The following is a 16751-nucleotide window of genomic DNA, read 5'->3' as shown; positions in this document are numbered from 1 at the left end:
GGATGCCCACTGCTGCCATTTTTATTCAACATAGTTTTGGAAGTCCTAGCCACAGAAATCAGAGAAGAAAAAGAAATAAAAAGAATCCAGGGCTTCCCTGGTGGCGCAATGGTTAAGAATCTGCCTGCCAATGCAGGGGACACGGGTTCGAGCCCTGGTCTGGGAAGATCCCACATGCCGCGGAGCAACTAAGCCCGTGAGCCACAACTACTGAGCCTGCGCGTCTGGAGCCTGTGCTCCGCAACGGGAGAGGCCCGCGCACCGCGATGAAGAGTGGCCCCCGCTTGCCGCAACTAGAGAAAGCCCTCACACAGAAACGAAGACCCAACACAGCCAAAAATAAATAAATAAATAAATAAATAAATTACTTTAAGTCAAAATTAGTCACTTTAAAAAAAAAAAAAAAAAAAGAAACCAAATTGGAAAAGAAGTAAAACTGTCACTGTTTGCAGATGACATGCTACTATACATAGAAAATCCTAGAGACGCTACCAGAAAACTACTAGAGCTCATCCATGAATTCAGTAAAGTTGCTGGATATGAAATTAATATGCAGAAATATGTTGCATTTCTATACACTAACAACAAAATATCAGAAAGAGAAATTAAGGAAACAGTCCCATTTACCATCACATCAAAAAGAATAAAATACCTAGGAATAAACCTACCTAAGAAGGCAAAAGACCTGTACTCTGAAAACTGTAAGACGCTGATGAAAGAAATTGAACACAACACGATGGAAAGATACACCATGTTCTTGGATTGGAAGAATCAGTATTGTTAAAAGACCATACTCCCCAAGGCAATCTACACATTCAGTGCAATTCCTATCAAATTATCAATGGCATTTTTCACAGAACTAGAACAAAAAAATTTTTTAATTTGTATGTATGTAAACACAAAGACCCCGAATAGCCAAGACAATCTTGAGAAGGAAGAACGGAGCTGGAGGAATCAGGATCCCTGACTTCAGACTATACTACAAATCTACAGTGATCAAAACAGTAAGGTACTGGGCACGAAAACAGACACACGGATCAACAGAACGGGATAGAAAGCCCAGAAATAAACCCACACACGGTCAATCTATGACAAAGGAGGCAAGAATATACAATGGAGAAAAAGTCTCTTCAGTAAATGGTGCTGGGAATACTGGACAACTGCATGTAAAAATATGAAATTAGAACATTCTCTAACACCATATACAAAAATAAACTCAAAATGGATTAAAGACCTAAATGTAGGACTGGAAACCATAAAACTCCTAGAGGAAAACTTAGGCAGAACACTCTGACATAAATCGCAGCAATATCTTTTTCGGGCCGTCTCCTAGAGTAATGGAAATAAAAACAAAAATAAATAAATGGGATCTAATTAAACTTAAAAGCTTTTGCACATCAAAGGAAACCATAAACAAAACAAAAAGACAATCTACAGAATGGGAGAAAATATTTGCAAACGATGCTACTGACAAGGGATTAATTTCCAAAATATACAAACAGCTCATACAGTTTAATATATATATATATAAAAAAAAACCCAATCAAAAAGTTGACAGAAGACCTAAACAGACGTTTCTCCAAAGAAGACACAAAGATGGCCAACAGGCATATGGAAAAATGTTCAGTATTACTAATCATTAGAGAGATGCAGATCAAAACTACAATGAGGTATCACCTCACACTCGTCAGAATGGTCATCATTATAAAGTCTACAAATAATAAATGCTGGAGAGGGTGTGGAGAAAAGGGAACCCTACTACACTGTTGGCGGGAAGGTAAATTGTTACAGCAACTATGGAGAACAGTATGGTGGTTCCTTAAAAAACTGAAAATAGAGCTACCTTATGATCCTGCAATCCTACTCCTGGGCATATATCTGGAGAAAACCATAATTTGAAAAAAATACACACAACCCACTGTTCACTGCAGCACTATTTACAATAGCCAAGACATGGAAGCAACCTAAGTGCCCATCGACAGATGAATGGTTAAAGAAGATGTGGTGTATATAGTATAGTATAATATAATATGTAATATAATGGAATACTATTTAGCCATATAAAGGAATGAAATAATGCCATTTGCAGCAACACGGTTGGACCTAGAGATTATCATATTAAGTGAAGTGAGTCAGAGAAAGACAAATATGATATCACTTATATGTGGAATCTAAAAAGAAAAAAGGATACAAATGAACTTATTTACAAAACGGAAATAGACTCACAGGCATAGAAAACAAACTTATGGTTACCAAAGGGGAAAGGTGGTAGGGAGGGATAAATTAGGAATTTGGGATTAACATATACACACTACTATATGTAAAATAGATAAACAACAAGGACATACTGTATAGCACAGGGAACAATACTCAGTATCTTATAATAACCTATAATGGAAAATAATCCAAATATATATATATGTATAACTGAATCACTTTGACATACAATTGAAACTAACACAACATTGTAAATTAACTATACTTCAGTTTTAGATTCTGCTTTAAACTTAAGTCTTTACATGTCATTGTGCTAGGTGGATTTCACTGATTGAATGTAGTCTGATTGTTTCAAGGAGACTAGTCATTTTAATCATTATGGTAAACTTTTCTCTTTAAAAATGATCATGCTAGTATGTTATTAGTTACTTTAATTGCTCTTTCCCTCCCTAGGAGCTGATGCAACAGAATGGGATTGGTTATGTGTTAAATGCCAGCAACACCTGTCCCAAGCCTGACTTTATCCCTGAATCTCATTTCCTGCGAGTGCCTGTGAACGATAGCTTTTGTGAGAAAATTTTGCCGTGGTTGGACAAATCAGTAGATTTCATTGGTGAGTAGCTCAAGTAATATTACAAGCCCTTTGGGTTATAGTCTTATGTAGAGGTGTATCCCTGCCTCCCTTCCTCCCCTTTTTTTTTCATTAGAGAAAAGGAACCTATTTCATACAGTTCAAAAGTCTGAAAACACATGATGCCGCTTATCTCATTTAGTGGCCAAGGTGATGTGTGAGTGCCATGACATCCCTAAGGGACTAGCCTTGTGACATCCTAACTAACTTTAACACTACCAGGGTTAAGCCTAATGGGATCTGTGATTATGTATTGGCAAGTGTTTGAAAATCGGTTGAACTTTTGGGATTAAACTTTTTACCCACTTCGTCAAATCCTATAAAAGACTTTTGGAAACTGTGGTGGCATTCCTTAAACTGTTTCTGCCTTGCTGCGATGTTTTCCCCAGAGAAAAGTCAAATCCTGTGAAAACAAATCCCATTACATTTAAAGTCTTTATGTCACAAGATTTCTAAGCCTCAGTCCGTGTGCCAGTAATTTCAAGCAGTATTGGATCTAATGCAATTCCACACACACACACACACACACACACACACACACACACACACACACATCTCTCTCTCTCTCTCTCTCTCTCTCTCTCTCTCTAATACTGTGTGGTCATTCCTTGGCGTTGTCTGTGACAGGGTCTGGTGGGGACCGTACTTTGTTCTGCTCACTGGGCCCGTCAGCCCTGGAGCCTCCCTGACTCCCAGCTTCTGGCGCTGTTGTGACGTTTTGGTGCCTCGGGATCAGGTCTGCTGGTAGGAAATCGATGATGTGTATTTGAAATGTGGTTTTGGTGGAAAGTGGCTAAACCGAGGAGACGCGTTCTTTGCTCTTGAGCAGCATAACAGGGTGTGACTCTTGATGTCCGTGTGAAGAGTTTTCGTTAGTTTTCCCCCTAGTCACACAAGTTTGAGCACCCTCATCCATAATTAAATACTCTGAATTGGTTACTGAAAGTTCAAAAAAAAAGAACTAGTTCCTTTTAAACAGTGAAACTATGTAAATTAAGCCCCTCACTATATCCTTTCATCTGCGAGAGGAATTTTCTAGACAGTGCTTTTGGAACTTCGGGCAATTCTGAAACACATCTCTTTTTTTCAAGATTTCAGATTGCCAAGTCGTCTCCTCTTTAATTGGCATGCATTCTGTGAAACACCTGAAGATAAATGGCTTGATAATTCACATTAAAATAATCACAAACAAAACTCCCCAAATTAATCCTTCCCACTATTCTACTTCTAGGAAATATTCAGCATATCGTTCAACGTTTGCCTCTTTAAAAGACGACAGTTATAGTTAATGTTCCCATTGCATGTCACATTGATCCAGAGATGACTGGCTCTAATTTCAGCTAAAAGTGCGATTTCAGAATCTATTTAGAATAGAACCTGATTCTGTTAAGTCATGACAATGTCTAAGCTTTAGGAGGTTGGTAGAAAAGAGAGAATATGAATAACTTTGCCCCCAGCTTACTTTCTTCTTTCATTGGAGCTCTTGGCCACTTTTAATTCCTACAAAAGGAATTTTACCATGTTGCTGGTTGGTGAAATACCCACCCAAATACGTATCGTGATTTATTGTATATCTGAAGATATTTTCACTTACCAGTAGTTCACTTGCTTGGCCCTGTTTACTGTGAGGGCCACCATCCTTTTCCCACCCAGACGATCCAGGGCAACACGTCCAGCCCACTGTGGAGTTCAGCCCATGTTCACTACGGTTGCTAGTCTCGTCCAGGCTGTTTTAAGCTATGGTTAGTCATGGCAGAGAATATAATTTGAAGACATGCCCTCATACCAGCACTTAATAACTTACAGGCTCATACTTTTTATTATTCAGGTTAAATTTCAATAAGTTTGTTTGTTCAGTAAGGTTTGTTGGAAGGACGCAGCTTTCATGGGGTGTTGCCTTTACTCCTAGTGGACGCAGGCAGCGGCGAGCGCGTTTACCCGTCTGTGCCCCGAGTCACTGCCCAGGGCCCCCGGCCCAGCTGGCTGCCCGCACGGGCTCCTGCTCCGCCTCACCCACCGCAAACTCAGGGCTTCTGTAGGCAATCCGGGGAGGTAATTAAGAGTATGTGCTTTGGAGCCAAACTGTATTTGATTATCAGTTAAGTGATTCCAGGTGAGTTACTAAAATTTCTGTTCCTCAGTTTCCTGATCTGGAGACTAAAGATAATGTTTCTACCTTTCAGGGATGTTGTTCGGATTGAAATAGATGATGCATGTAAAACACCTTGCAAGGTGCCTGACGCATAATTGGCTCTAATAAATAGTAGCTTTATTTTAAAAATTATCTAAGTCCTTTTCTGTTTTTTCTTAGAGCTGTACTCTGTCACCTCTGTTATTTCTTCCTTCTTTTTAGCCTCTTTAACTTCTCCCTGTCACTGACTCCCTCTTAACCCATTTCATTTGTTATCCTCTCTCTCTTTTTTAACCTAGAATTGATAAAACAGAAAAAACTGAAAAATAGATAAAATTGAAAAAATAGATATATCTTGTTTAATTCCTGGATTGTTGTAGTGGCAACCTGCTTTTTTTTATTTCCAGTTTTCCCCGTCAGTGCCTTCTTGTTGCCCCCTATTCAGGAACCTGCAGAGGCTCCTTAAGTGCCTCGAGTCCTTAGCCCAACATTCCCAGACTCTCCAACACCTGCTTCCCACCTCTGACCCCTCCTCTCCGGTCACTTCCCGCCCAGCGTGCACCAGCCAAGGCTGTTTTCTGAGTGGTTGTCCAGCCCCACCGTGGGTCTTTCTCAAATGTTTCCCTTCTCCTCTCCGCCAGGTCGACAGGTATTACCTCCTTTGCCTTAAGAGACTCAGTTTAGCACTCAGTTCTGCCAAGAAATGTGTTCCAATGAACCCCACTTCAGTATAATCACTTTTTAGTTTGATTTTTAAAATATATCATCAAAGCAGTTGTAACTGTAAAAACAGTATAAGTACCACGCGGAACATTTGAAAAAGAAACCTGTTAACCTCAACATCCTAACACATATGTTATCATTGCTTTATTTCCTTCCAGCCTTTTTCGAATTTTTTATAAAGATTACCTTTTAAAATATGTATCGGTCAGCCAGCCAGTATTTACTGGGTTCACACTGTGTGCTCAGTGTTAAACCCTTTGGGGGAGTGTTAGAAGCAAGCCCCTTCTTGGTCCTCCTAGTCTAGTTTCGCGATAATTATTAAAAATGATGAGAGAGTACTGTCAACATTAAAAAAATATTTAAAGCCAGCCTCCTTCCAATAAGAATTTGAAGCAGCTTACAGTAAGAGGTCGGGCTCAAAAGATAACACACATGCACACATGTACCCATTAAAGTGGGACAGAAGGGCAAGAACCAGGTAATATGGGACTAGGAAAGGCACAGTAAAATCTGAATTACAGTTATCTCTTGAAATTGAGTGAACACCTTAGCTTTGGGCTTCTTAGCAGCTAAGGTGAAAGAGGAAATACTAACAGTAGTATAGGCTAAATACTGAATAGTTGCTAGGAGGAAGAGAGCTGTGTAGCCCAGGAAGGCTTGGACTTTACGTACATGTGTTTATATACTGTTAGGTTGTATAGCGTGTCCTTTTTTCTTTGTTTCAATGTTGTTTTGTGTTCGTTTGTTATTGTTTTATTGTGTTTGATTTCCCTGTCTAAAGGGAAGCTGCTTGATTGTTCATGTAGTACCTTAAAGCTCTATGGTGTTTTGTACATAACAAACAGTAAGTCCTATACGTTGGGAATTTGTTATATGTATAACAGAGGTGGTGAGATTGAAGTGTTATTGTATTGTATATTGTATCATTCAGCTGCCAGAGCAGATTCCCTGGATACCTTGTTAATTACAAGAACTTTAACATAAGGTTTGGTAAACTTTTGGTAGTTATCAATGAAAACAAGGATGAAAAGGGAAGAATTTAGCTCATGGCAGCAGCGTGCAGGTAAAGGGTAAGCACATACATAATTTTTCAGATATAAGGTAGTCACTGTACTGGCTAAAATGGTAGTTGCTTCCAGGCTGTGGGATAACTTCATCCATGTCCACGAGAAAGCTTTTAAAGCTCACCTACAGTGAGAGATGGCAGTACCGTGCGATCGAATTTCCTTGGTTCTTGGTTCTAACAGTGTCCACGAGTCCTTCTACCATGTTACGGGGAATTAGCATGATGCAGTCAGACGGTATCTCCTGGATATCAAGGAAGAGGTCAGAGTTCCCTTGGTCCTCATTAAGGGGACCTACTGAAACTGATTCATGGTACACACATGGCTTCTTCTTAAATTCAGCAAGTAAAGTTAAGTGAGCCACTTTATGACACACAGAAAAGTCTCCCAGAGAAAAATAGGGAAATTATAGGAAGGTGGATTCTGTGAGTTGGCATTTTACAAATTGCTTGACTTGGCGTCTCTTTGCGTCGTGATGTGGTATCACTGTGATTAAGTGTCTCCCCATCCCCACCTCCCTGCTTTTTACACAGTTAATGTGTGTCGCATATGTTTAAAACGAAAAAAAATTTTTTAAATTTAATTGCTCATATATATCAAATCATTATGTCATACACCTAAAGTACAATGTTATATGTCAATTATATCTCAAAACTGGAAAAAAATGTATCTCTTACGTAATTCGAGAAAAACTTAACTATCAGACAACATAGGTAAACAAAATATTAGCTAAATCTTAGGATTTTGGATGTTATTTTCTTTATACTATTCTGTATTTCTGAAGTTTTCTACACTAAACAAGTAGAATCACGTGATCACAATGTGTGATTTATACTCAGGGAAAGTTATTAAAATAATGTAAAAAATACATGGTGAAAAGTACTGAATAAGAGGCAAACTGAGTTAGGGACACATTGTTTATTAACACATGTGGACCTTCATTGTTCTATATGTAAATCGTGGGGAAATCATCTTCCCCTACCTCCTTAAAAGAATACTGAAAGGAAAAATAGGTACATAGATGGGCTTTACTTCGAGTTGCCAGATGAAAGACATTGTGTGAGTAAATGGAAATAAGATTTCACTGCTGAACAAAGTTGTCATTAATGACCCTTTCTGAATCTGACTCATACAGAGAAAGCAAAAGCCTCCAATGGATGTGTCCTAGTGCACTGCTTGGCAGGGATCTCTCGCTCTGCCACCATCGCCATCGCCTACATCATGAAGAGGATGGATATGTCCTTGGATGAAGCTTACAGGTGAGGACAGGAACATGCCCTGCGAGACTGGCTTCTCCTTTGACCTGAAGCATGAGAAGACGTGGAGGGGGTGGGGAGAGGGTGGTGGTGACCACGTTAAAGCAGATCATGATGATTTTAGTTATGCTCTTTACAGGTGACTGGATTTTTAAATGGTTTTTCAAAGACTGGAGAAAAATGCATTTTTATCATTTAGCACTAATTCTGCCCTCACATGTATCAAGTTCATCCTCAGCTACTTTTTAAGTTTAAGGAAGAGCAAATACAGAGATCTCCATCCTGTTACTTGAGTTTATATCTTTGCCTAGTTGGGGAAATATCATTTGTTCTAATTTACACATGAGAAAGAAACGCTCCAGGAGAATACTCATTATAGAATTCCTACCGTGCTTCAGATTTTGTGTCTCTTTCACTGTGGAAAAATCCCAATATATGCAAGTATAAAACCAAATAATTGTCAAACTCCATTCGTTGAGTAGAATTTCCTGCAATCTAGAGTTGCTTAGATTTTTAAAAAAATTTTATTGAAGTACATAGTTGATTTACGGTGTTGTGTTAAGTTCTGCTATACAGCAAAGTGATTCATTTATACATACATATATTCTTTTCATATTCTTTTCCATGTGGTTTATCACAGGATGTTGAATATTGCTCCCTGGGCTATACAATAGGACCTTGTTGTTTATCCATCCTATATGTAATAGTTTGCATCTGCTAATCCCAGACTCCCAATCCTTCCCTCTCCCACACCCCCTCAGCAACCACAAGTCAGTTCTGTATGTCTGTGAGTCTATTTCTGTTTCATAGATATGTTCACTTGTGTCATATTTTAGATTCCACATATAAGTGATATCATATGGTATTTGTCTTTCTCTTTCCGACTTACTTCAGTTAGTATGATAATCTCTAGGTCCATCCATGTTGGTGCAAATGGCATTGTTTCATTCTTTTTTATGGTTAACATTCCATTGTATGTATGTGTGTATGTGTGTGTGTATGCCACATCTTCTATATCCTTTCATCTGTTGATGGACATTTAGGTTGTTTCCATGTCTTGGCTATTGTGAATAGTGCTGCTGTGAACATAGGGGTGTATGTATCTTTTCAAATTATGGTTTTGTCTGGGGATATGCCCAGGAGTGGGACTGCTGGATCATATGGCAACTCTAGTTTTAGTTTTCTTGAGGAACCTCCATACTGTTCTCCATAGTGGCTGCACCAATTTACATTCCCACCAACAGTGTAGGAGGGTACCCTTTTCTCCACACCCTCTCCAACACGTATTTGTAGACTTAATGATGGTCATTCTGACCTGTGTGAGGTGATACCTCGTTGTAGTTTTGATTTGCATTTCTCTAATAATTAGCGATGATGAGCATCTTTTTCATGTGCCTATTGGCCATCTGTATGTCTCCTTTGGTGAAATGTCTATTTAGGTCTTCTACCCATTTTTTGATTGGGTTTTTTTTTTTTTGTTATTGAATTGTACGAGCTATTTGTATATTTTGGAAATTAAGCCCTTTTTAGTCACATCATCATTTGCAAATATTTTCTCCCAGTCCATAGGTTGTCTTTTCATTTATGGTTTCCTTTGCTGTGCAAAAGCTTGTAAGTTTGATTAGGTCCCATGTGTTCATTTTTGCTTTTATTTCTATTGCCTTGGGAGACTGACCTAAGAAAACACTGGTACAATTTATGTTAGAGAATGTGTTGCCTATGTTCTCTTCTAGGAGTTTTATGGTGTCATGTCTTATACTTAGGTCTCTAAGCCATTTTGAGTTTATGTTTGTGTGTGGAGTGAGGGTGTGCTCTAACCCGATTTGCATGTGGCTGTGCATAGAGTCGTCCAGATTTTGAAGCGTATAATTTGGAGTGGTCGCCTCCCCCCCCCTTCTCCAGGCAGAAGGCAGCCAGCGACAGCAGCACCGAGGACTGGGGTTGTGTTCAGGGGCGCGTGAATCGGAGTCCTCTGTGTATCTTGTTGGATAGAGGCGGTTAGTTTGCGTGTGGTAAAGGGTCAATAAATATAGGCACGTGGAGCCAGGCCTGCTGTAACAATGGGACTTTCTTCTAAAATTGGAAAATCTGGAAAAAAGACATGAGCTACCTGAACAGCTTCTCACTTGAGGAAGGAACTGAGGAGGCGGGTCCTCCCTGTGTCCGCATCACTCCTCGTCCTCCACTCTGGCTTCTCCCTAAGGTCCTCCTGCACCCAGTAGAAACCAGCAGGGAAGCCACCCTTTTATCCTGTTACGAGGTCTCATCACGAGGATCCTGTATTTAAACTTGTCACAGTTGAGGCAATTATTTCTGGCTTCATTAATTTGCTTTAGGTGACTGATTTCCAAGGAGTTTATTTTGGATTTTTCTCTTTCCTCCTGATTCAAATACAAATTTTCAGTGTAGTTGCGCTCCTGCATCTTCTGAGACGTGTCTTAAGGGTCAGGGGCCACTAAAGAATATATCTACTATTTCTAAAGAGTCTCTGTTTCTACAATGAAACATAAAAGCTGTTTATTACTAGTTTTGATCCCTTGATGACTCTTTTTTAAACAAGGTGGTTACAGAAATGAACCCCGACATCAGACCTGGTTTTTTTTTTTTAATATATATTGACTTGGTTGCACTGGGTCTTAGCTGCGCAGGTGGCCTCCTTAGTTGCGGCTTGCCGGCTCCTTAGTTGCGGCATGCGTGTGGGATCTAGTTCCCTGACCAGGGACTGAACCCGGGTCCCCTGCGTTGGGAGCGTGGAGTCTTAACCACTGCGCCACCAGGGAGGTCCCTAGACCTGGTTTTGAATCCCAGCACCATCCTTTGGTAGCTGTGTGATTTGGGGTAAGTCACCTAAGGACTCTCTGTATCTCTGTGATGGGGGTAATTAACACCCACCTGACAGAGGGTAGTTTTGAGAGTTGCATGAGAGAATACTCTCTTTAGTGCATTAGCATAGTGCTTAGCAGAGACCACTGTGTAGCTGGTTATTCTGTCACACTGAATCCAAAGGGAAGGAACTCGGAAGTGTGTGCTTTGATGCCCTGGCCATCTGATACTCTCTCTTTTGATCGTTAATTAAAAATGTGCAACGTCTTGAAGTGGCTGTGGGGCCTTTGATGTTGGGAGGCTGAAGGTGGCCCACGGCTGTTAAGCTGTACTTCTGGTGGCAGCGCCGGTCGGGGGGGAGGGGGGCGGTGTCATCCCAGGCGGTGAGGCAAGAATCATCTCTTACCAGTTGCACTGGAAGCCTTGGGTCCTTGAAGATAAGGAGGCTCAACCTAGAACTTTAGGGGCCTGGCCCCCTGCCTCCTAGCACCTCCGGGCTCAGGCTGTAGAGCTCCCCGATGCAGAGGTCCTCCTCTCCTCCGTGACCCTCTGCCCGAAGTTTTAAACCAGCCACCTGACAAAGGTCTTGGGAGGGTCTCTCTGATGATTCTGTCTCAGCTCTTCACTTGCTGTAGCTTAATAACATTCTTAACGACAACAGGTAGTCGTCAGATTCAAGCCTTTTTGGTTTTTTCCTCTTTTCATAGATTTGTGAAAGAAAAAAGACCTACTATATCTCCGAACTTCAATTTTCTGGGCCAGCTGCTGGACTACGAGAAGAGGATTCAGAGCCAGACCGGAGCGGCGGGGCCCAAGAGCAAACTGAAGCTGCTGCACCTGGAGAAGCCAAGCGAGCCCGTCCCCGTCCCCGTCCCCGTCCCCGTCCCCGTCGCCGTCCCCGCGGAGGGCGGGCAGGGAGGCCAGCCGCCCCTCGGGCCGCCCCGCGCCCGCCCCGCCGCCGCTCCCCCGGAGGCGGCGGGGCCCCGGCCTGCGCCCCCCGCCGCCCAGCCCTCGCCGCCCGACGACGGCCCCCTGGTCCAGGCGCTCAACGGGCTCCACCTGCCCGCGGACCGGCGGGAGGACAGCGGCCGCCTCAAGCGCTCCTTCTCCCTGGACATCAAGGCGGTGTCGCCGTCGGCCGGCGCGGCCGCGCCCCTGCGCGGTCTCTCCTCCCCGGAGGCGGCCCCGGAGGCCTACAAGCCCTCCTCCGCCCTGGAGGGCGCCGGCAAGCCGTGCCAGTTCTCCCCGGTGCGGGAGGTGTCGGAGCAGACGCCGGAGGCCAGCCCGGAGCGGGAGGAGGCCGGCCCCCCCCGGGGTCCCCAGCCTCCTAGGGCCCCCGAGGGCCCGGGCGCGCGGCCCCGCGCGGGGAGGCCGCTCCTGTCGCCCCTGCCCCGCAGCGGGAGCGTGGAGGACCACTGCCAGCCCCGCTTCCTCTTCGGCCTCTCGGCCAGCCAGCAGCACCTGGCCCCCTCCGCCGCCGCCGGGCTGGGCCTCGAGGGCTGGCACTCGGACATCCTGGCCCCCCAGCCCTCCGCCCCCTCCTTGGCCAAGAGCTGGTATTTCGCCCCTGAGCCCACTCACTTCTACTCGGCCTCGGCCGTCTACGGAGGCCACGCCGGCCCCCCGGCCTTCAGCTGCGGCCAGCTGCCCGCCTGCGGCGGCGACCCGGGCCACTCCGTGCGCCGGCGGCAGAAGCCCAGCGACAGGGCCGACTCCCGGCGCAGCTGGCACGAGGAGAGTCCCTTCGAGAAGCAGTTCAAACGCAGAAGCTGCCAGATGGAGTTTGGCGAGAGCATCATGTCCGAAAACCGGTCGCGGGAGGAACTGGGGAAGGTGGGCAGCCAGTCGAGCTTTTCAGGCAGCATGGAAATCATCGAGGTCTCCTGAGAAGAAAGACACTTGTGACTTCTATGGACAGTTTTTTTTCCTCGTTCACAAAAAAATATTCCCTGTAAATCTGAAATATATATATGTACATACATATATATTTTTGGAAAATGGAGCTATGGTGTAAAAGCAAAACACGGACCAACACCGTCGTTCTAACATCTGCATTTGAGAGAGCAGCTAGTATTTCTCTCAACACAAGTGGAAGGGCAGAGGCTAGCTTTCCCCCCAGGCACATGAACCAATTCCATGCAGTGGACTGCACATCCTCTCGTTCTTACTAAATCGAGTTCTATTTGGTGTCTGTCAGAGGACAGAAGCGCCCACCATTTTCTTGTCGTGCTACAAAGAGAGATCTCAAATACTAGTCCTGTCCGGTCCCTTCCATAGTGCACCTTAGCGCTGAGACTGAGCCAGCCTGTGGGTCGGGCGGGGAGAACCTATTAGGAACAGAACCTAATGGTAAATCCAAGAGAAATGACCACATCCAAAGCTGATTCACACACCCACGCGCACCTGACAGCCGAGCGATGCGAGAGCATCGTTCTGCTGACCGACCATTAGGGGCCTTGCCAAGATCTACTATAGAGCAACCCCAGTACCTCAGACGGAAAGTCGGGGCTTTCACCACTACCAGGCTTGGTGGCCCGTTTTCTAGGCATTGTGAACAGGCAGGTAGCTAGTCACCCCTTTCAGACCAATGCAGACGGTCTCTGCACACATTTCCAGTTGGGCCTGGAGGGAGGGCGTTCATTTGTTCTTTCTTCTCAGCTTTGTGAGGAAAGGAAGGAAGCGATCTAGGATCAACTGAACAGCCAGGAATCTGGCAGCATCACGATTTAAGCTAAGGCTGGGAGGCTAAACAAGTCTACCTCCCTCTTTATAAATCAAAGAGTTGTTCGAGATGGGGCTGTCAACCCTTTCAATGAAGGTCAGTTTCAAGCCAGACGTGAATTTATTCGGCAGCAGCGCAGCAGCACCGTCACGTCCTCAGCCGCGCTAGACAGCTTCCATTTCGGGTTCATCGCGCAGATGCGTTTTGGGAAAATGGAACGGTAAGGCAGAATTTCATAGGAAACTACCAGGAGGCAGAAAACCGCGGAAGGATTAGAGAAGGAACAGTTGCTGAGGAGACGCAGGAAACTGTTATTTTCTCAGTGGTTTTTTCCCTTAGCATGCGACCAAGGTGGTATTTCTATAATTAGACTTTAATACTGATAGGGCTGAGAGAGGCTTTGGTAAGCAACGAATGTTCAGAGATAAACAGTGTAGGAAGGTGAGGAGAAGGTGGTTGAAGTTTGTTTCGTTGCAAGCAGAGCAGAAAGACGCAGCCAAGCTGTTCTCAGAAACTAACCCCAGCATTTTTTAGTAGAACGGACATATCAGAGTGCAGCGGGACCAAGTGGTCTCAGTCCGTGACCTGCAATCACTATGGAATCAATCCTGGCAGCTGAAAAGAGGAGGTGATTAGAACAAGTACACAAGTGACAGTGCTTACCTGCTTTTAAACTTACGGGCTTGAGTTTCGTCAGCGACAGTCTGGTCCTGTTTTGAAGCCTTAGTTCACGTCAGCAGCTTTTTTTTAGGGTGGTGGGTGGGTGGTAGCAGTGTTCTTTACTGTAAGTGTAGCTAGTTGCTGACTCGTATCTCAGGTTTTTCTACGTGTGAGAAGTGGACAGTCCTGTGAGTTGGATGTGAGTTCATGTTTCCCATGGTGACTGCTAAAACCAGCATAGAATGACATGATTCAAAACCGACTTGATTGTGACGATTATGAGCTTCATAGAACATAACTGGTTATGCACAAATAATGGGCTATGATATGGGTATAAAATGAAGAGAGTAAACTGCGTAGGGAGTGCGTTGTTACCATACTGGAGAAGTTCTGTTAAGAGTGATTTAGCTTTTCTATATACATGTAAATTTTGGATGTAATCAGACATTATCAAGGTTTCACACAGTAATTTTCGATGTGTTATGTACACACGCACCAAACGAGTAACAGCTCCCTGCTTCCAGAGTCTGGTCACAACTGTGGAACGTTTTTGAGAAATGAAATTAACGGTTCCAGTGCTGTATGTTTCAGGAGGGTTGTGGGACTTGGTTTTAATGCGATCTCTGGGCGGAACTGGCCTTCCATCATTTGGGGTTTCTCTTGGCCACGGTCCCCTTCCTTCCTGTGACCGATGTGGTCCTGTGCTACACCCTTTGGTCCTTGATCACTAACGTCGAGTAATCAGCCCTTGGAATGGAGGCCGCCCTGCCTGCCGAAGGGGCAGCCTCTCGGGCCAGCCCCCGAGCCACGCGGGAGGCTGAGGGCCGGGCAGGGCGGCGGCTGACTCTTTGCCGCGTGGAATCCGAGGGGGAGCCCTGGAGCCTACCAGGTGATACAGATGGTGATTTCATACGACAGAACTAGACTTCGACGTGAGAAATGCTGGAAAATGGCTTAGGACATTTGTAAAGTTAGGTGGGAAGACTGTATAAATGTTTAATATGAATATAGTGTTCTTTTGTAGTAAGGCAAGCTGTTGAATGGTTGAATTGTGCATTTCTCATGCTGATGTGTCATGAATGTTAATATGATGAAATAAAATCAAAACTGGTACCTGTTTATACATAAATATGAGAAAGGACCTCTCTCTACAGCATGTCCGAGTGGTGAAGGAGGCCTTGGTGGGACCTGGCCTGCTGTCCTCCCGCCGGAGGCATCAGCTGTGTCACGGGATCCATCATTCACAGGGAACACGCTCAGGCGCTAACAGTCTACGGCCATCGCCTTCATTCTTTAATGTGTACGCCAGACGCACAGTGTGGTGTAGAAACCTCCGATGACCTCAGGTTTGGTGACTGACTGAAACCAGACTAGGTATAAGGTAGGAAGAAAAAAGACCAGGTAAACATTTGTGGTGCATTTTAATGTAATATGTGGACGGTTTTATAATCCTTATAGGAAAAACTGAGGGAGAGTAGTTATTTAATGATCTGTTCTCCATCCTTGCCATGTACATCATGCCCAGTGTCACATAATGCTTATAAGTGACACTGGGCATGATGACTTATGAGACTAGAAGCTCAGCCTCATCAGGTTGTTAGTAAAGAATTAGGCATTAAAGGAATAAAGCATTTACCTTCAGGGCAAGCAGATGGGATAGTGGCGGTAAGAAGAATCACAGGTGACATCACTTAAGTTGGTTGTGAAAGGCTTCTGAGTTGAAGTTAGATGTAAGGAAATTTAAAAACAAGAAGGATTGGACTGGGTGAGTGAAGACCAGAAGAGCTGTCATGACTAGGACCTTGCCACAAAAAGGAGGTGGGCGTGGGATAGAGGAGGAGAGGGCATATGGAATAAATCTGCCTCGAGATGGGAGGTGGCAGGAGGCAGCAGGTGTCTCAGTGAGAGGCTTTGGATGGGAAGCTGTAGATGTTGGAAGGCCCGAAAGTCAAGCCAGTTACTACTTAAACGCAGACAGATCTGAGGGCCTCTTGGGGACCACCAGCCGCAGTAGGCTGGTGTCAAAGGACTAGTTTGGGTCTGACATCATCAGACCAGGGCTCAGGCTAAGGGGAAACGGGGAAGGTACAGATACTGGGACAAGTGAACAACACCTGGTTATCCTCAGAACCTTCACCATCATTTTGTCTTAGATACTCCTGTCTGGTGGTTTTCGCTTTCTGACACTAAGCAGATATGTTTTAGGTCTAGTAAACAAAATTTAGGTCTAGGTGCTTTTCTCTGAATATTACTCTTCTGCCTCTATCAATGAAAGAGGGAAGCAAGGTATTTCTTGCATTCTGTGGGGCCCATTCATCCTTGTACAGCAAAATTATACTTGGTTATATCTTTACAACGTTGCAAAATCAACTGGAGAATTACACCACCATCTTGGAAGATGTTTACAAGTCAATCATATTGTTGCAGTTTATGTGCATATAGATATCAAACTGGGTTTATGTAAAAACAAATTTCATTCCTTCGGTTCTGGCTAACACACCAGAGTCAGTTGGAAATGCTTTCC

The 16751-nt window shown here is 44.0% G+C and overlaps 2 protein-coding genes across 11 annotated transcripts in view; one reads left to right on the top strand and one right to left on the bottom strand.

Moving 5' to 3' along the window:
* The window catches only part of DUSP16 (dual specificity phosphatase 16), an 86018-nt gene extending 70678 nt beyond the window's left edge, over positions 1-15340 (top strand). For all 9 annotated transcript variants that reach the window (XM_036866424.1, XM_036866431.1, XM_036866428.1 and 6 more), the window contains 3 exons: positions 2671-2830; positions 7902-8025; positions 11553-15340. In XM_036866424.1, coding sequence (XP_036722319.1) covers positions 2671-2830; positions 7902-8025; positions 11553-12732 — 1464 coding nt within the window. In that variant the 3' untranslated portion in view covers positions 12733-15340. The remainder of the gene's footprint in view (positions 1-2670; positions 2831-7901; positions 8026-11552) is intronic.
* BORCS5 (BLOC-1 related complex subunit 5) overlaps positions 15158-16751 on the bottom strand; it is a 103868-nt gene continuing 102274 nt past the window's right edge. For both annotated transcript variants that reach the window (XM_036866435.1, XM_036866434.1), the window contains exon 5: positions 15158-15597. The gene's annotated coding sequence lies outside the window, so the exon portion shown is untranslated. The remainder of the gene's footprint in view (positions 15598-16751) is intronic.

The sequence above is a fragment of the Balaenoptera musculus genome, chromosome 10 (assembly GCF_009873245.2).
Source record: "Balaenoptera musculus isolate JJ_BM4_2016_0621 chromosome 10, mBalMus1.pri.v3, whole genome shotgun sequence".
Classification (NCBI taxonomy): domain Eukaryota; kingdom Metazoa; phylum Chordata; class Mammalia; order Artiodactyla; family Balaenopteridae; genus Balaenoptera; species Balaenoptera musculus.
The sequence above is the reverse complement of the archived record's forward strand: the minus strand, read 5'-3'. Positions and strand labels throughout refer to the sequence as shown.